The sequence below is a fragment of the Spinacia oleracea genome, chromosome 2 (genome assembly GCF_020520425.1).
Source record: "Spinacia oleracea cultivar Varoflay chromosome 2, BTI_SOV_V1, whole genome shotgun sequence".
In the NCBI taxonomy this organism is placed as follows: Eukaryota; Viridiplantae; Streptophyta; class Magnoliopsida; order Caryophyllales; family Amaranthaceae; genus Spinacia; species Spinacia oleracea.
Genome location: NC_079488.1, coordinates 73,668,581 through 73,688,976, shown reverse-complemented (window position 1 = coordinate 73,688,976; position 20,396 = coordinate 73,668,581). Strand labels below are relative to the sequence as shown.

The following is a 20,396-nucleotide window of genomic DNA, read 5'->3' as shown; positions in this document are numbered from 1 at the left end:
TCGATATCTTGTCTTGGTGGGAGGAAAACCAGACCAGGTTTCCCGTTTTGCACAAGATGGCGAAAGATATTCTAGCTATTCCTATTTTCTCAGTGGATACAGCAGATGCATTTGTTGTGGGTGATAAGATTTTGGGTGCAAATCGTAGCAGACTTCATTCAACTATGGTCGAGGCTTTGATGTGCACTCAGAGGTGGCTAAGGAGATGAAAACACTTGGATCACAAAGGTAAATAAACCAGACAGATTCACTAATGTTTCCTGATGTTTTTTTGGATTATTAAATTAATGATTCCTTAACGTTTTTGTGTGCAGTTTCGACTTCTGCTATAAATGTGCACTCACTATCACTAGGTACAATCCATGATGATGCTAACGTTGAGCGTGGGATTATTTGCAAGGTAAATTTCATCTATGATTTGTATTGAGTATATTCACATGGGTTATTATTCGCTTGAACTAAACTTGATTACCAAACATTGTCTCTCAGGCCAAGTCTGCAGACTCAGGTGAAGAGTCTGGCAATGAGTCCTTAGAATTACCTAAATGACTAATTATGGAGAGTTTTTCACTCATTCAGGCCAAGTCTGCTGATTCAGGTGATAAGTCAGGCGATGAGTCCCTAGAATCACATGAATAACTGATTACGGAGAGTTATTCACTCATTCAGGCCAAATCTGCAGACTCAGGTGAGTCAGGCGATGAGTCCTCAGAATCACCTGAATGACTGATTACAGAGAGTTATTCACTTATTCAGGCCAAGTCTGCAGACTCAGGTGCAGGCGATGAGTCCTTAGAATCACCTGAATGAGTGGTTACAGAGAGTTATTAACTGCTTGCTCCCTCAAATTTTGTTTAGTTGTTCGCTTATAATTTGTTGTATGCCTAATGAGAAAAGCGGAGTTGATAGATGCTTGATGAAACTGATGAGGTAGTGGCCTTTTGCAAGGGTTAAGGAGGTAATTGAGGCATTGATGTGTCTTCAAATCTGGGATCCAAGATGTAAATACCCAGCATTTTATAAGTTTAAGGGAAATCAAAGCATTTCTAATTACTCCCTATGTTTATTCTCTCGTCGGATTTTTCCATATCCCTTTGAATGTCTATATAGTCTCATTATCTCATTATCCACAATAACACCAGATTATTAACGCTCTCTAATTGAGTACAGATTGTTAAATAACTTCAAGCAATGATTTTTTAATCCTTACCTTGAGCAAAAGATTTGGATTCCATGCTTATTTTGTCCTAAAGATAATGTTGGCCGGCTCGGCCCAACACATGGTCAGACACGAGCACGAAGCGTTAATTGTGACTAGTGAGTCCAAGCACAATAAAGCACGTCAGTAAAATTAGCCTTAAAAACAACATGACCCGACACGAGGGTACATGGGCTTGGGTAGTGTCTAGGCTAACCTATACAAAATTCGGACACTGTTGGTCCCGATATGAAACAAGTGTGCTTTGAATGGGTCGGACCCGGGCCCAATGCATGGGGCTCCCACAAAGCACGACCCAACATAGCCTACAACCATCTTTAGTTTGTTTTTACGAGGTTAATTCAATTTTTTTTCGAACCAAAGTTCAAATGCTCATTATTGGATCTCATCCGACACCCTGTCCCCCAATAAATTCGTTCTATTTTCATCTCCTTTGATTTGCCAAAGTTTGTTTTTAAAATGTTCTCAATAGATTACCCATACTTTTTTTTCCTGGATTGCCCCATACTTTACTCTTACACTCATTAGATTTACATTGTATTTGAAAACCAAGTTAATATGAAAATGTGAAGAAAAGTAAAAGTATGCAATGATGTGTGCTGCTGATATTGTGTTGATTGATGAGACCAAAGAAGGAGTGGACTCTGAGTTGGAGTTATGGAGACAAAATTTGGAATCACGTGGTTTTAGGTTGAGTAGAAACAAGACCAATGTATGGAGTGTAAGTTTAGTGGTGTCCAAAACAGAGAGATAGGGGAGACAGGTCGGGGCGATTACCTTAGATAGAAAAATTGTCCAAAGTTCTAAGATGTTCCGTTGTTTAGGATCTATTATCCAAAAGATGGGGAATTGGATGGGGATGTGGTTCATAGAATCAAAGCAGGTTGGTTGAAGTGGAAAATTGTCACGGGGTTCCTATGTCATCCAGGCATGCCCCAAATATTGAAAGGAAAATTCTACCGCACGACAATTCGACCGGCGTTGTTATACGGCACAAAATTCTGGGCAGTGAAACATTGTCACGTGCATAAGATGAATGGCGGAGATGCGCATGTTACGTTGGATGTGTGGCCATACAAGAAAGGATCAATTGAGAAATAAGATTATTAAGAAGAAAGTAGATGTTGTAACGATTGAGTTTAAGATGATGGAAAATCGTTTAAGATGGTTTGGACATGTAAGAAGAAGATCAAGTGATGCCCCGTTAGGAGACTAGAAATGTGACAAAATGATAGGATTGCAAGGGGTAGGAGAAGACCTAAGAAAACTTGGAGAAAGGTAATTGAGCAAGATATGAGCCATCCCATGGATTGAGGAAAATATGGCGTTGGATAGGACATACTGGAGGGAGAAAATATACGTTGATGACGTTATTTGACTTATACATCTTCCATTTGGACTCTCTTAACTTACTTCTTGCCTATTTATTTATTTCTTTAATTTTTTTTCAGGCTCACTTTTATATGTTGTTTTCAAATATACTTATGGTCTGTTTGGATACTATCATTTCATTTGAAATGATGGAATTGACCCAAATACCTTGTTTAGGAATTACAAGGATTTGCATTTGGATTTGGCCCAAATACAACCCTAGAAAAATTAAGTCCAATCTTTGGCATTTGAAATCCACTCTCATATGCCATCATTTGAAATCCAAGTTGTTGTCTCTCTGGGTCTATCCCCTTCCTCTCTCCTCTGCTCCCCTCCCTCTCCGTCCACCGACATTGATAAACTTCTTCCAACCTCAGATTTTGATTTTCTCTCTCCTCTCAACCTCCATCAATCCTCACTACTCTTAATTGTCTACCCGACTACGTACCCCTTCCTTCGCAACCTTATTCGCCACCTCACAGCTTCTTTATCGTCACCTTCGTAGTTGCCGTTGTCGTTGCCGTTGCCGTTGCCGTCGACCGTTTATCGTTCCGGCTCCACATTTCTATCCATGCTCATTACGATTCAAAGATTCAATAATTTAGGGTTTGATGAGATTCAAAGATTTAAGGTTTGATTTTCCCCAAATTTCAATGCTTTGAAAAAGATGATTTTTATTTTCTAGTCATTGTTGATTAATAAAATGATTCATGGATTTAGCATATATTAATTTTGGTTAACTGGCACTTTTTTTGATTTTGATTCAAACCATTGAACTAGCTTCTTCAGGTTGAATTATCCTATTTAATTGTTTTTCAATTAACACATTTTTTCAATTTTTATTCATACATGTGTGTACTGATTAATGATATGAGTGATTAAATTGTTGAAAGTGGAAAAAAAATAAGCTGACATATATTGTGCTGGAAATACATAACTTTGATTCTTAATTAAGAAGTTAGTTTTATTATATATACTTCCTCCGTTCCGGAAATATCGCACCATGGTTGACTTTTACTCTTATAACCATTGTTGTTAAACTCCCGATTCGGATCTTACGATCCTACGATTCTACGATCCAAAAACACGCCACCGATCCGGATCTTAGGTAGGATCTTGATTTGTGTAGGATCTTACGATCCTATCTCGATAAAAATTTTGAGTGGTGGGATCTTAATACGATCCTACGATTCTACGATCCGATCCAACGATCCTATCCAACATACAATTTTTCAAGATAACAATTTTTTTATTACTAAATACTTCATAATCACGTATCATTAAAAATATCATACTTTTCTATCAATAAATTAGTTATAAAACAAGTATCTTATTCACTTAAAAGTACTGAAATTCATATAATTTCAACAACCTGCGCATATCTTATTAATTTCTCTTGAATCTACACAAGTATTATTCTTATGTGAGCTAAAAATGATATTTAAGTATTAAGATTACATGGATACATGATTTTACATTTCATTTTAATAAAATAACCATTATTTTTATTATTTAGTAGGATCTTACGATCCTACGATCCGATTCTACCGATCCCATCCTACCCCCCTTCATCGATCCAAAGTAGGATCCCGATCCCGACAACCTTGCTTATAACCATTACTTTGACTCTTAATATCTCAAATCGTATGCAAGTAAAAATTATAAAAAAATAATATTTAGAAAATATATATCGATACGAATCTAACATGACCCCACATGACTAAAATTTTCTTACCTAAGAATCGCAAAAAATTGCCAAAGTCATAGTGTGAATAGTGTAAAAAACAAATGATGCGATATTTTCGGAACGGAGGAAGTATATAAAATAAAATAGAGTTAAGATGTTAGAATAATTACTTTAAATGTTGGATGAAATAATGAGCGTACTGCGTATTTAACAACCATAGCTACAAAACTTTAATTCTAGAAGTCAATTGAAATTTCTTTGATTCCAACAATTTATTAAAATTTGAAATTCCGGAATTGAAATTCTCATGTTTCCCAAACACAAAATTAGGAATTTAATTCCAAAATTTCAATTCCATAATTTGAATTCCATAATTTGAAATGAATACCACGTTCCAAACGCAACCTTATTGTATTTGTTTTTTATTACTTTACTTATTTTTACTATCCCTTATAATATTTTTTTGTAATAATATATATATTTACCCCTTATTTTACTTGCATTACTTTCACTTTCCTCGTCTTCCTTGTTTATTCTTATAACTTCCCGTTCCTGTGTTGTTTGATTGGTCACATTGACAATCTCCTATGTCGATTCATGTTAGCCGACCCCAAATCATTTTGGGACTAAGGCTTTGTTGTTGTTGTTGTTGTTGTTGTTGTTGTATAGAAAAGTAAATTTGAAGACGTATGTGGAAATCTCTAAATTTTAATTTGTTTGGCTAATTAATATGGAAAACTATAGAAAATAAAAAAAATTACATATTTTTCACTTGTTTAATTTTGTTCCCAAAGTTTTTCCATCACTTTTGAGATTTGAGGGGAAAAATGTGGAAAATAAACAGGAAAAATATAACTAGTTGATTCAGTGGCGGAGCCAGGATTTTCACCTTGGGGGGCGAAAATAAAGAAGCTCGTGACGATAAATAATAACAACAGTGTAACAATAAAATAAAAAAATACACAAACGAACTTAACGGTCTTTTTTAATTATTACTGCACAATATTGTTCTACACCAAAAGTAAAAATGCATCTAAAATAATTAATAAGCTTAAAAAATCATGTCAAACTATGTTTTTCTTTGAGGAACTTTAAACAATACTCTTCTTTCTTTCATCACTACAAATTCATCAATTATGGAATCAATACTGAACTCCATTGCCATTTCCTTTTCAGCATGTATAATCAGAGAATTTGTCAAAAAGTCATCCCCCATGCTATTACGAAGCGAGGTTTTTATGATTTTCATAGATGAGAATGCACGCTCCGCACTTGTTGTTGATACTGGAAGTGTCAAAATCAACCGAATCAATCTATCAACAAGATACAAAATGGTTGATTTTCTTGATTTGGCAAACCATTGACAAAGTTCTGAAATAGAATTCAAATTCTGCAACTCTGATTGATCTTGAATCTCAAGATTGAATAGTTGCAACTGATATTTTAGTTGCAACTTTTCTTGATTTGTATAGTCTTCTGGATAGAACTTAGCAACAAGTTTGCAAATATCATCAATTTTGAAGTGTTCAAAGTTTCGCTTATGATTTAATGATGAACTCAAAGCAAGCAATTAAATCATCCATCATTGAATCGATGGTTTAGCTCTTGTAGTTGAGAATCTATAGCAGCAATGAACACATCAACTCAAAAATAATTCCCAGTTGACACTCGATCCTTTGGTTTCCGAAATCTACCTCGACCAGCAATATAGGGAGCCTCCAAATCAGGAATTTCTATTCCATATTTTCCACAAAAAAGTTTAACATGTTCTAGCAAAGGATCCCATGCACCCATCCTCTCTGAAATTCTGGATCAAGATCTTAGTTTTTGAAACTAAATTCATAGCATTCAATATGTCTTGTGATTTTCGTTGTAGAGCTAGGCAAAGATCATTAGTCATTGCTAATAATTCCACCATAATATGTAAGTCATCTACACACTCAAAAGAAGTTATATCATCATATGCTTTATCTGCCTCTCCTTTTTGAGTTCCCTTCCCTTCCGTTATTATGATTTGCAGAACTGATCGAGTAGCCCTATATATTGTCACCAAACTTCTGAGAGAATTCAAATGTGAACCCCAACGAGTATCCCCTGCACGCTTCACAGTTCCAACTTGATTCAATCCTCTGCCAGTTACCAACTCATCAAGTTCCATCAGTCTTTCTAGTTCAACTACATGAGCAGCTTGTAATTGATCATGTCTCTTTGCAGAAGAAGTTACTATGTTGACAATAAAAGTAACTTTAGAGAAAAAATGGTGAACAGTTACCACATCTCTCGATGCTGCTACTAATGCCAATTGGAGCATGTGAGCAAAACAATGAATATAATAAGCATAGGGACAATCATTCAAAAATAGAGCTTGAAGGCCATTCCATTCTGCTCTCATATTACTTGCTCCATCATATCCTTGACCACGAACATTTTGAATGATCAAATTATGCTTAGAGAAATACTCTTCAATAGTTTGTTTCAATGTCAAAGCACTAGTCTCCAAAACATGGATCAAATCAAAAATAGGTCTTGTATGTAACCATCACTGTCAACAAATCTTAAAACAATAGCCATTTTCTCCCTTTTAGACATATCCTTAGATCATCCACAATAATGCAAAATTTATTAGTACCAATCTCCTTGCGAATGACTTCTCGCACTCTAGAATATATAAGCAAAATCTCCTTCTGTATGTCAGGGGAAGTGTACAAGACAATTTGAGGAGCATTTCCCATAGTAACATCCCTCACATATTTGCTATACACAACAAGAGCCTCACAGACTCAAGAAAGTTACCTCTATTAAGTGAATCTACGCTTTCATCATGACCTCGCAATGGACAATGTTGAAAGGTTAACCACTTAACAACAAAGACAGAAACTTCTAACTGTAGGCGATTTTTCTTAATTTCAGCAGGTAATTGGTTTATACTTGCCTTGTCAATATGTTTCTCAGGATCCATAAGATCATTGCCATCTTATACAACTTTTTTGTGAGTTGAGTTAGGAGCATCCTTTCCAACATGGACCATAAAAGCACAATGTTCTCCATCATTTACCTTCTTCCAAGAACAAAATCCAGCAGTTGAAAATGCGCTTTTCCCAGGACGCCCATTTGGTTTAGAAAAAAAGGAAACAATGAAGGCAATATGCAGCATCTGTTGTAGGAGAGTATTCCAACTGAAGGAAATAATGCCCTTGGTCCAAGTTTGCATTTAATGAATTTAATGCTAAGTCTAATAAATGCGGTTCAGTATTTATTAACAAGCTAATAATTCAGTGAGATCAAGTGATCTGAATGCCTGACTAGAGGCCGCTTCAGTTCGAGTGGAATTAGTGATATTAATCCATAGCTTACTCTTGACTAAACCCGTAGGGTCACACAAATAGTACGTAAACGGATCAAGTATTTAAGTGAATATAATATTCATTAAGTACTCTATTTATGGTCATTCAAAATGATGGATCTTGGTTCCAGTGGGAGCTAAAATCATCACAAGCGAAAGAAAGGGTATTGCCGGAAATGAAGATATTACCGGAAACGGAAATATTGTTCATCACAAAAATATAAATATTATCCAAGTCGAAGATATTGCCGGAAACGGAAATATGGTTCGTATCAGAAAATATTATCGGAAATAGAAATATTTCCAGAATTGGAAATATTGCCGGAAACGGAAATATTACCGGAATCGGAAATATTGTCGAAATCGAAAAATAATATCGGAATCGGAAATATTAACGGAAACGTAAATATTGTTCGAATCGGAAATAAATTCCGGAATCGGAAACGAATCGGAGGCACGACGAGTGATTGCTCGACGAGCAAGCCTGTGAGACGCAAGGCCCAGCGCAAGCGCCGGGCCTAGCGCCTAGCAGGCCTGCGCGCGCGGAGCAGCAGCCATGGGCCAGCAGCCACATCGTGGCCTGCAAGGCAGCATGGACGGCGAGCACACAGAGCCACAACCGTGGGCCTGTAGTGCGCGCCAAGGCTCCATGGGCCTACAAGGCTTCGTGGGCGGCAAGCAAGCCTTGCGAACCAAGGCCCGATGCCCCACAAGATTTACTTAGTCTCCAAGTTACTTGGGCCGTATGTAAGTTGTTTTCCTAATACTACAACAATTGGACTTCTAGGTATTTAATTAATCCTAGAATTCTAGTGGAAATAGGTAACTAGAATCCTAATAGGTTTAGTTATTTGATTCCTAGTAGGATTACAATTCTCTATTTCCCACCCTATATATATGTGGTTCATGATCACAATTTACACATCACATTCAATACATTAAATTCAAGGGAGAATTTAATATTTGCCTATCACATTTGTGAACTTCTCGAGTGCACATAAAACCTTAGAGAATATTCTAGTCGGTTGAATCTAAGGCGGACCTGGACGTGATGTGGACTTGCTACGGAGGGACGACACTTGGAGTCCTTTACTTGTTTTTGTTCGCTTAGGGAGCTGCTAGGGAAGGCACGCATCTCATAGTATGTTATTGAATTATTCTTTTTAACTGTGTGGCAATTATTTTGGATTCCTGGATTTTATGGTTTTTCCACATGAATTTTATTGTTCATAACGTTCATAACCTTACACCAACCAATTCAAGAAATGATTTAAACCTGACTTGGATTCATTTTATTCACACCCGCCGAAACTAAATATTTCGAATAAAATGCCAATGACTTGTTTAAATTGCATGATTGCTTTAATTTTCAAGTTATTACTCATGATAAATGTTTAGACTTTGCATGCTTCAATGTATGTTTTAATTATTGTTTCTAATTAAATATCTTGCACTGCAGTAAATCCTTTTAAAAAGGTAATAGTAAATTTCCTCGATTTGTAGTGAATCCAAGAACGATTCACGGAAATGAGAGAAAGTGAGCAATTTAAAATGTACGTTTCTTTTAGCGACTTTTATGGTTGTTTTCGAGTATCAAAGTCGAATGGCAAACCGATTGGTGCTTGTGAATTCAAAATACAATGTAGTTTTGAGATCATAAAGCATTGAGTTTAACACTCAGCTTTACCAATGGTTAACAACCTAATATCTTTGTCCATTTAATTATCGAATGAATCTAGTCCCCAGACATTCGAATAGATCGATGCTTAGATAACTTTAGAAGCTTCTGGTAAGATCATCTAGTTGAAGCAAAATATTCAACATAAATAAAATGGTAAGAACTTTGTTGGAGTGACATTGGACATGTCTAAAAAAGTATAAAAGTCAACACTAAAGAAGTCAATTCTTCAGACTATAAGAAAGGGTACAAGAAATAGGAAAACAAGGAACAAGCGAAAGGAATTTACAATTTAGTTTCTACCTAAAAGTTATTGTTTAAAGAAAAGTAACCTAGCAATAAAACTTCCTTGGTATCACATATCGCTTGAGTTTCTTACTTCGGTAATAACTCAAACAATGGAAACTAGGATACACAATTGACCTACAAGTTGGGAATGAAGCATGGCATTGCTACATTAACTGTAGGGTCATCTAGTTTGTTTTAAGTCCTTTCAAGGCTGGAACTTAATGGTGATTTTGTTCCATAATCGGCATACCTAAATTTTTGTTTCAAACACAGAAAGACTCACATTCAAGGAAAATAAAAACACAATTTGTTTGTTTGAATGAAATGGTCATTTCGGGTTGAGTCATGTATGCTTGATTAAAACAAACAACTCTTTAACAATGAAAATTTTACTAGGTTCAAATCAATCTCTTGATTTGAGTTCCACTAATCTTTGGCATTGTTACTTAGACCATGTCAACAAGTTAACATTCTAAAGCACTATTTTGATGGACTTTTTAAAGTTGATTGATTTCTAGACCATTCAAGACAAGCTAGTCTTACTTGTTGAAAGTAACAAAAGAAATGAACTATTGTTAGAATCCCTAGACAATAGAGTTCAAAGCTAAAGAAAGATTTTATGACTTTATTATTTCACCTGAATTTGAGTAAATATAGGTTTAGTTACTCAATGTGATATAAATTTGAATCTGTTTGGCTAGTTCAAAGATTCAGAAGTATAAAATCCACTTGGCAAGAAATCATAAAGATATAAGTTAGATCATGATGATGATTACTTAAGACCAAAAATGATCATCAATGATTGTGTGTTATAATTTCACGATCTAGCTCCACAAGATATGGTATGTCTAAGTTGGAATGATCAAAGTCAATTGGTACTTGATTCGATAAATGATGAATCATAAAGATTTTTCTTATAATTTCTAAAACAAAATTCCCAACTACCACCAAACTAAACCAATTTCGTCAAAGCTATTGAAAAGTAATTTCAGAATATCTTTTCAATAATATATATCTAAAGAGTTCCTAAACTCAGTGGGGGCTTAGTGTTTGTTATTCGACAAACTAAGGCCCAAGTGTAGATATATGTTTCATTGTGATTTTTCAAATGGGACAAATGGGTAATATTTCTACCGCGAATTTTTGAGAACATAATGTTTGTTTGCTCGAAATAGTGTCCTTTTGGAGATTCGTTTCCAAAATGAAAAGTGGGAGAAAATATACCTCGAAAGTCTTTGAGGCGAACAACAAACATAAAAGGAGATTCCGGAGGCTTTTCGAAGTTCTTCAGAAAATCCGAACACTTATTATTTAAGGACTTTAGAAGTGGCTTTAAAGAATAGACATCTCAAGAAAAATTTTACAAGTGCTTCGAGGAGAACAGAATATTCAAAGGACTTTCAAAGTATCTATTGATATTCTATTGTTTGATATTCTATACCCATGTAGGCATAGAGTTCAGGTCACTGAAACTATGTGATTCTTCTATTAGATAGTGAAGAAATTACTACAACTTGTAGTCAAAATATTACCATGAAGAGTAATGAGTTTGTGACTTGTAAGAAAGCTATGACGAAACCCATATTCCCTAAAATGGTTAGAGGCCATATATAGACTCAATGTTTTTGGTTAGAGGCCATAAAACATACTCAATGTTTTGATGACAAAATTGAAATTTTGTTGATTTGCAAGAATAGTTTAACACCTATTGGTTGTAAATTGGTTTTAAGGATAAAAACTATCAAACATGGAAGTGTGTCTTCATACAAAGCTAGATTAGTTGCTAAAGGTTACAAGCAAATTCACGACGTGGATTGTGTTGAAACCTCATGCATAATCATAATGCTCAAGTCTATAAATCAAGCAATGATTGCATATTGGTACATATGGCAATTGGATGAAAAAACGTATTCCTCAATCAAATGTTGGAAGAACTATGTACATCACATGTCATAGGATTTGTGGATCCAAATAAATGCTTGTAAAGGAAAGCTAGCTTATGAAATCTAAGTACAGATTTAAGCAAGCAATTGGGAATTGAAACTGTATTTTAGTGAAGCTAATACGTATTTTAGTTTCATAAAATATACATGATTCTTATAGATATATAAGAATTTTAGTGGGAGTAAAAACTCAAATGGTCCTTTGTGTATCACACATAGCTCTATATTGTGAAACACATTAAAATGCTAATAACTTAGATTTGAAGTTATTCATCAATGATGGACCAAGGCAAAATTTAGTACATACTGGGCATTAAGATCTATTTACAAAGATCTTAGAATATTTTTTTGGATTAAGTAATGGTATTTACTAAATCAAACATGAAAGACTCCATTGGAGATATTCGACCCATGTGAATAAATCTAAGTAATGAATGTTTGAACTATGTATAAGCATTTACTAAGTTAAACATCAAAGAATCTAAATGATATTCTTCACCTATATTATATGTCAAAGAATTTGGCTGGATTTAGTATCTACTGAAATTGGATAGCTAAAGTTACATGAATAAGAATTCAATTGAGAATTATTCTTTTATCACGTATGATATAATATGAGGATCGCCAAAAATGTATCGTATGTCTTTAGGCATAACGAACATATATCATTCTCTATTGATCTAAGTAAAGATCAACTAGATTGAGATCAAGAAATCATATGGTACTTGAAAAGGTAAATATGAATAGTTCTTGATGCAAGGAAATTAATATATGCTAATATTGATGCTACACGCATGAACACTGGCAAAGGATCAAGCAAGATCTCTTTGGAGTTAACCATTGGCAAAGACGAGCTACATTGCATCGTGTTTTGAAATGGCAACATGGATTGTAGACCATGAGTTGTTGCGTGGGAAATTAAACATTAATTTCTATATTCTGAGATACAGATGGAAAGTCTTCCACATATATATGAACTGCTTGGATAAGTAAATCCACACAAAGCATCACTAGCAACCTATACAATTGAAGTAAAAGTACTTATTGCCTAAGAAGCAATAAAACATGGTTGTCTACGTTAAGAGTTCTTCACTGAACTTGGGTAGATCACATGTCTACTGGCTTGATGGTTCTTAATTGCAAAATGGTAGAACCACTTTGAAGTAAGAAAGACTAGATCACAAAATAAACATACTTAAAAGATCTTATCATCCTATCTCAAAAGGCATTCTATGAAAAAGGATATTAAGATTGGCAAAGCATGATAACTAAACCTATGCAACAAGTGAGATGCAACAAGTGAGATGCAACACTCACATTGTGACACGGGAAAAAAAGCATAGCTTTGAATTCCATTAATTGTTTTAAAGATGGGTTAAAGACCCATGGTTGTAAAACATCCGGGTTGAACATTTATCATATATGAAATGTATTCTCATATTCCATTTAATCTTGGTTTAGTATTAAATGATGAGTCCTTTCAATTTGACAATATATTCAAGATACATTGTCAGGACCACTCCTGTGACTAAGAAATGTCAAAAAATGAACTTGAATGTCAAAAGTTGAAAATGGTCCCTGGTCGGAAATTTTCTTAAAAGGTGGACGCATAGAAAACGCTAGACGACTAGAATGAAAGATGATTAGTAGTTCTGTTTCTTGAACTATGTGGACATGTCAATGTCGCAATCATTTGCATAGATACTTACTTGACAAGATTAGTATCAGACAGACCTATGAAACTGTACTGTAAGTGATGAAAATCTGTCATAAGTAAATTTCATTATATTATTAGACACTAAGTCCTCAATACTTGAGTAATTTGAGATTACTTTTTTGGGAACTGATTACTTTGACGTTGTCAAGCGTCGCACCATAAACGGAGACTATGACGGCAACGCTCAGGTAATCACCTATCAAACGAAGTCTAACCTCAAGATCACAAGATTGGGATTGTCCTCCCATAAATCGGGATGAGATGCTGAAAGTTATACAAGGCCACTCGGAGAGCTAGAAACTGTAAAATGCATGGTTGTGCTCAGATGAATCATAGGCTATGATTATCTGTTTATTTCACCAGTTAAACTCTAACACCGAGAAATACCTCTGGACATAATAATGATGACTACTCTTACCTTATGTTCATGAGCAGGCATCGAGCGACAAAGGAATTAGGAAACGCACACTTGTCCCTAAGGACAAGTGGGGGACTGAAGGAAATAATGCCCTTGGTCCAAGTTTGCATTTAATGCATTTACTGCTAAGTCTAATAAATGTCGTTCAGTATTTATTAACAAGTTAATAATTCAGTGAGATCAAGTGATCTGAATGCATGGCTAGAGGCCGCTTCAGTTAGAGTGGAATTAATGATATTAATCCACAACTTACCCTTGAATGAACCCGTAGGGTCACACAAATAGTACGTAAACGGATCAAGTATTTAAGTGAATATAATATTCATTAAATACTCTATTTATGGTCATTCGGAAATGATGGATCTTGGTTCCAGTGGGAGCTAAAATCATCACAAGGCAAAGAAAGGGTACTACCGGAAATGAAGATTACCGGAAACGGAAATATGGTTCACGACGGAAATATAAATATTATCCAAGTCGAAGATATTGCTGGAAACGGAAATATGGTTTGTATTGGAAAATATTACCGGAAATAGAAATATTGCCGGAATCAGAAATATTGCCGGAAACGGAAATATTACCGGAATGGAAAATATTGTCGAAGTCGGAAAATATTATCGGAATCGTAAATATTAACGGAAACTTAAATATTGTTGGAATCGGAAATAAATTTCGGAATCGGAAAACAAATCAAAGGCACGACGAGCAAGCCTGCGAGACGCAAGGCCCAGCGCAAGCGCCAGGCCCAACGCCTAGCACGCTTGCGTGTGCGGAGCAGCAGCCATGGGCCAGCAGCCACAGCGTGGCCTGCAAGGCAGCATGGACGGCGAGCACACACAGCCACAACCGTGGGCCTATAGTGCGCGCCAAGGCTTCATGGGCCTGCAAGGCTTCGTGGGCAGCAAGCAAGCCTTGCGCGCCAAGGCCCGATGCCCCACAAGCTTTACTTAGGCGCCAAGTTACTTGGGCCATAAATAAGTTGTTTTCCTAATCCTACAACAATTGGACTTCTAGGTATTTAATTAATCCTAGAATTCTAATGGAACACTAGAGGAAAAATCCTTATAGGTGGCTCATCAAAGGTTGCCCTTATATTACAAGTGCCACCTTTGATGGTTAAAAAAAAAAAGAATTTAAACAAAAAACTCTTCTCTCCCTTTTGGAAAAGCGCATCCTAAACAAAACATTTCACACTAAGCTGCTCCCTCCTCCCAGCTGCTCCCTCCTCGGTTTCACACCCAGCTGCTCCCTCCTTACTTCATCAATGAATGTCACTCATTCATCTCCCTCTTGTCTTCCTCACTTCACTCGATCTCCTCTCCTCTCTTCTCTTCAGCGCCGCCGCCCGCTGTGACCACCGCTCCCACACCGCCCTGTCGTGACGGCAGTTGGGGTCGCTGCTTTCTTCTTCTCTTTCCTCTTTATTGTCGGTTGTGTTATTCTTCTCCGCCACGTCGCCGCCATTGTCGGTGGCCTCTGGTTCCAACCGTTGATGCTTCATCATCTATCCGGTAAATTACTCAAACTTCCTCTCTTAATTGATTTAATTGATTTCAATTTCAGGATTTTGTTTCCCCAAATTATAAAACCCTAATTTAATTTTCTATCTCCCTTGGTTGATGTGAAATCGGTATTTGATTCATTTTTTTGGCAACTTCAATTACAACTGGGAACTTGTTGGTATTTTCTGCTCTTTGTTTCAGAACTACTCCGTAGTTATCAATCTAATGAAAATTTACTTTCAGGTGCACAGCAGAAAAGGGTGAAGAGTCTGATGCTTGTGATAAGTTTGCCAGATTCTATCGTGCTCTTTGTCCTGGTGAATGGGTAAGTCTTGTTAAAAATTCCAATAATATAGGATATACATGGTTTCTATTCTTGAACTTCTTTACTTAGGTCAATAGTATTATAGTATTTGTATGTTGGGGTTTTAAAATCTGGTCATGAAGATCCTAGTCAACATAATGTCCTTCCAATGAGGATACACACTAACCTGTTTTGTTAAAACCTACTGGTGCACTGGGTGGTCCACACTTTAAGTTAATTAATGAATCTTATTGAAGTGTTTTTCTTTCATAACTGGTTTTCTGTTTGTGCTTCTATAGTAGCAATCATGTTTCTGTTTCTTTAATGTTTCCATAAACCCATGTGAATTTTTTTATAAAATTATCTTGAAAGTTCTTTTAACAAGTTATTGGCACATTTTCCATATAGTTTAATGGGCTTATCATTTCTTTCACATATCCTGTTTGAGATGGAGAAAAGTGGGCATTCATTTTACCCTTGAGATCAGTCTGATTACTGAAGGAGGTAACACATTCCGTCATCCACACCTAATGTTCCGCTAAGTGAACCTAGTTGTAGGATGCTTTTCCACAATATTCTTATTTCTCCGAGTCCTTTCCTAAGGAATATGAAAGCTCTGTTTGCCTTCCCAGTCGTAAAATTTGGTTCTTCAAATGTAAACCAAAAGGGCTGAGAAGTGCCGTTAAAATTACCAGCTTTCATTTCCTTGCCTCTGCTTCATTTGGTTCATTGTTCGCAAATGATTTTATGGAGGTATTATTGGGCTCTTTTGTTTCCTCTTTTGATTTAGAAACCCATTTCAGTTGTCTTAGAATTAAAATTTTGGAAAAGTATAAATGTTCATTTGAATTATGATATATGTCTGATTAATAAGGAAATAATATCAAGTTATAGGAAATTCGAAGGATGAGTTCTGATTTGAGTTATTAATTCTTACTATTATAGTTGCTTGAGGTGATTACTGGAGGCATAAATTGAGCTCTAGAGGTAGATGGACGTCTGGTGATGGTGAAAGTGAAGATTATGAGGTTGAGATCGTACTCTTGGTGTATGAGTGATGCGTAGTCAAGGTACACATTGTTCCATCCAGCTTGATTAAATTTATGGCTTTTGTGTTCATTGTTTTTAGAGAATCATGTGATTTACATCCAGGAATATGATTTCGATTTAAAAACACTTATTTTTGTATTATGATTTGGATATTGAAATTATGCAATTAAGTGTAACTTAAACATTTGTTTTACCTTTGCAATGAATCTTAGAAACCTCTAATTAAGCATATGAAATATAAAAAAGTTTTAGAATGTGTCCTTAGGTTAATTTGTTGATATTTGGGATTAAAAATGTCATTTTGGGCTATATATGACATATATCGAGAAAAATGAGCCTTAGATGTGCATAAAGAACTTGAAATGAATCTTCGTAACCTCTAACTAGGCATATGAAACATAAAAAAAGAATGTGTCCTTAGGTTCATTTGTTGATATTTGGGATCGAAAATGCCATTTTGGGCCAAATATGACATATATCGAGTCAAATGAGCCTTAGATGTGCATAAAGAACTTGAAATGAATCTTAGTAACCTCTAACTAAGCATGTGAAACATAAAAAGGGTTTAGAAAGTGTCCTTAGGTTCATTTGTTGATATTTGGGATCGAAAATGTCATTTTGGGCCAACTATGACCTATATCGAGCCAAATGAGCCTTAGATGTGCATAAATAACTTGAAAAGAACCTTAGTAACCTCTAAATAAGTATATGAAACATAAAAAAGGTTTATAAAGTGTCCTTAGGTTCATTTGTTGATATTTGGGATCGAAAATGCCATTTTGGGCCAAATATGACCTATATCGAGCCAAATGAGCCTTAGATGTGCATAAATAACTTGAAATGAATCTTAGTAACCTCTATCTAAGAATATAAAACATAAAAAAAATTTAGAATGTGTCCTTAGGTTCATTTGTTGATATTTGGGATCGAAAATGTCATTTTGGGCCAAATATGACATATATCGAGCCAAATGTGCCTTAGATGTGCATAAAGAACTTGAAATGAATCTTAGAAACATCTAATTAAGCATATGAAACATAAAAAAGTTTTAGAATGTGTCCTTAGGTTCATTTGTTGATATTTGGGATCGAAAATGCCAATTTGGGCCAAATAGGACCTATATCGAGCCAAATGAGCCTTAGATGTGCATAAAGAACTTGAAATGAATCTTAGTAACCTCTAACTAAGCATATGAAACATAAAAAATGTTTAGAAAGTGTCCTTAGGTTCATTTGTTGATATTTGGGATCGAAAATATCATTTTGGGCCAAATATGACCTATATCGTCCCAAATGAGCCTTAGATGTGCATAAAGAACTTGAAATGAATCTTAGTAACCTCTAACTAAGCATATGAAACATAAAAAAGTTTTAGAAAGTGTCCTTAGGTTCATTTGTTGATATTTGGGATCGAAAATGCCATTTTTGGCCAAATATGACCTATATCGTCCCAAATGAGCCTTAGATGTGCATAAAGAACTTGAAATGAATCTTAGTAAGTTGATTTCGCTACCAATATAATTTCTGTTTTCGCATATGAAATTTAATTTAATTTATTGGTTTGCATGTACGTTGTTCTTTTAAAGGATTTCAAAACTCCAAGGGAGGGGCCATTTACCAAAGAGGAGTTGGATGAAGTTCGAGACAAGTGGGCTACTTACTTCAACGATTGTGAACTAGTGAACTACCCTTAGTGTAAATAGAGCAGGCATGTAGTTATCCGTGACTCTTACATTACTTTGTTATTTATTGATTTAATTAATTATATTTGAATTAATTCGGTAATATTATTGTAAATTTGAAATTTATATCATTTTTGAGGAATGTCAAGCTGATGTTTGGTGAAACAGTATTCTATAAATTATAATGCAGAATTTTACATTGCAAAATCAGAAATTATATTGCAGAATCAGGAATTATATTGCAGATTTTTTTACAAAAAAAATAAAAACTCAAAGGTTGCTCTTGTTTGCAACAAGAGCAACCTATGTGAAGCTTATAGGTTGCTGTTGTTGCAAACAAGAGCAACTTTTAATAAGCTCAAAAGTTGCGCTTGTTTGCAACCAGCGCAACTTATAAGCTTCACATAAGTTGCGCTGGTTGCAAACAAGCGCAACTTTTGAGCTTATAAGTTGCGCTTGTCCAGCGCAACTTTTAATAATTTCACAAATGTGACCATGCCATATGTTGCCCTTATAAAGCGCCACCTATAAGCTTATTTCAAGCGCCACCTTTGATGTTTTTTTTACTAGTGGAAATAGGTAACTAGAATCCTAATAGGTTTAGTTATTTGATTCCTAGTAGGATTATAATTCTCTATTTCCCACCCTATAAATATGTGGTTCATGATCACAATTTATACATCACATTCAATACATTAGATTCAAGGGAGAATTTAATATTTGCCTATCACATTTGTTAACTTCCCGAGTGCACATAAAACCTTAGAGAATATTCTAGTCGGTTGAATCTAAGGCGGATCCGGACGTGCTGTGAACTTGCTACGGAAGGACGACACTTGGAGTCCTTTACTTGTTCTTGTTCGGTTAGAGAGCTGCTAGGGAAGGCACGCATAACATAGTATGTTACTAAATTATGCTAATTGACTGTGTGGCAATTATTTTGGATTCCTGGATTTTTTATGGTTTTTCCGCATGAATTATATTGTTCATAACGTTCATAACCTTACACCAACCAATCAGGAAATGATTTAAACCATTCAGATTGAAATCGACGACGTTTCTGATCAAAAGGATATTGTGGCAATTTTGGTTGGTATGGACCGTCTTTGAGATAAGCTTTACGAATTTGATCTCGTTCTTCTGATGTATACTCTCAAATGGATTTTCTTTTTCCTGGATCTCTCTCTACAAATACTTCAGTGTAGGTTGGTTCGTTCGAGGGTTTTTAGGTGGAGGGTCTTGACTAATCGGACCACTAGTAGGATTTACAACATGTTCTTCACTAGGATTTTCATCTCGAGGTTCAATTGTTTCATTAGAATTCGGAATTGAGGTACTAGCATCAAAAGTTTCAAATTTTCTTTTCTTGAAAAAGTCTAAAATTTTCTTGTTTCCCTTTCCCATATTACAAATAACTATCTATCTGTAAATTCAAATTGTATACATCTAATCAAATAATCAATCAAAATATCTCATAGATTTATAGAACAATTGAGCAAAGATATTGTTTCATGTCAATTAAATATATGTATAAACAAATTATAATAAATATTTACGTTGCAATTGGAATTTGGAAAAGGAAGACTAACCAGAATTAAATTCGTCCCTTGCTGCTAACTTGCAATTGAAAATTCTTCACTTTGTAGTTTGTACCGAGTTCCAATTTCAAGTAATTGAATTTTTAAATTTTCTATTTGAATTTAGAATTTTCGAATTGGAAAATTGCAAAATGGGAATTTGGACTGTTGGGTTTTTCAGAAAAGCATAAAGTAGAAGATGACTGTTGGGAATTTGGGCTGTGCGTTGCTTCTTGAATTACTAATCTTGTAAAAGGAAAAAAATTGATAAATAATTTTATATATGCATTTTCTATGTATCATAAAAGTAGTAGACTAGTAGTAGTGGCCCCCACCTTTAGTTTAAAGTTAAATTTTTGGGCTTCTTTCACGTGGATTAATGTCATTGAAACTACAAATCTATCTCAAATTTGATTAAAAAAAATAGCTAGATGAGTTGTATTTTACTCTTATTTTTTTCAATACATTCATTAATTTTTTTTTAACCTTGCAGGGGCGGCGAGTCGACGACCCCCCTTGCCGCCCTTCCCTCCGCCAATGAGTTGATATTAACGTATTTCCACACATTTTATTTTCCCTCAAATTTCCTTTTAAATTATCAAACAAGCTAAAATCAAA

At 35.1% G+C, this 20,396-nt stretch overlaps 1 protein-coding gene and 1 long non-coding RNA gene across 2 annotated transcripts; one reads left to right on the top strand and one right to left on the bottom strand.

The window, feature by feature from the left end:
* Window positions 1-6,036: 6,036 nt before the first annotated feature.
* On the bottom strand, window positions 6,037-7,236 carry LOC110803396 (uncharacterized). The gene is made up of 3 exons (XM_056836059.1): window positions 7,133-7,236; window positions 6,907-7,031; window positions 6,037-6,737 (listed from the first exon to the last, which is right to left on the bottom strand). Exons 1-3 carry the CDS (start codon window positions 7,234-7,236, stop codon window positions 6,037-6,039), a joined length of 930 nt encoding a protein of 309 aa, XP_056692037.1.
* A 7,589-nt stretch (window positions 7,237-14,825) lies between these two features.
* Window positions 14,826-18,361, top strand: LOC130466997 (uncharacterized). The gene is made up of 4 exons (XR_008927160.1): window positions 14,826-15,175; window positions 15,410-15,491; window positions 16,416-16,540; window positions 18,106-18,361. It is a non-coding gene; the product is annotated as an uncharacterized lncRNA (long non-coding RNA).
* Window positions 18,362-20,396: the final 2,035 nt, after the last annotated feature.

What these genes read in the sequence shown, in the direction of transcription:
- LOC110803396 (XM_056836059.1), bottom strand. Translation starts at nt 7,236, where the DNA reads ATGGATCCTGAGAAACATATTGACAAGGCAAGTATAAACCAATTACCT. An exon ending in TCTGTCTTTGTTGTTAAGTG is followed by an intron (nt 7,032 to 7,132) that starts GTTAACCTTTCA and finishes TGTTGTGTATAG; the next exon opens with CAAATATGTGAGGGATGTTA. An exon ending in AGTCATTCGCAAGGAGATTG is followed by an intron (nt 6,738 to 6,906) that starts GTACTAATAAAT and finishes AAACTATTGAAG; the next exon opens with AGTATTTCTCTAAGCATAAT.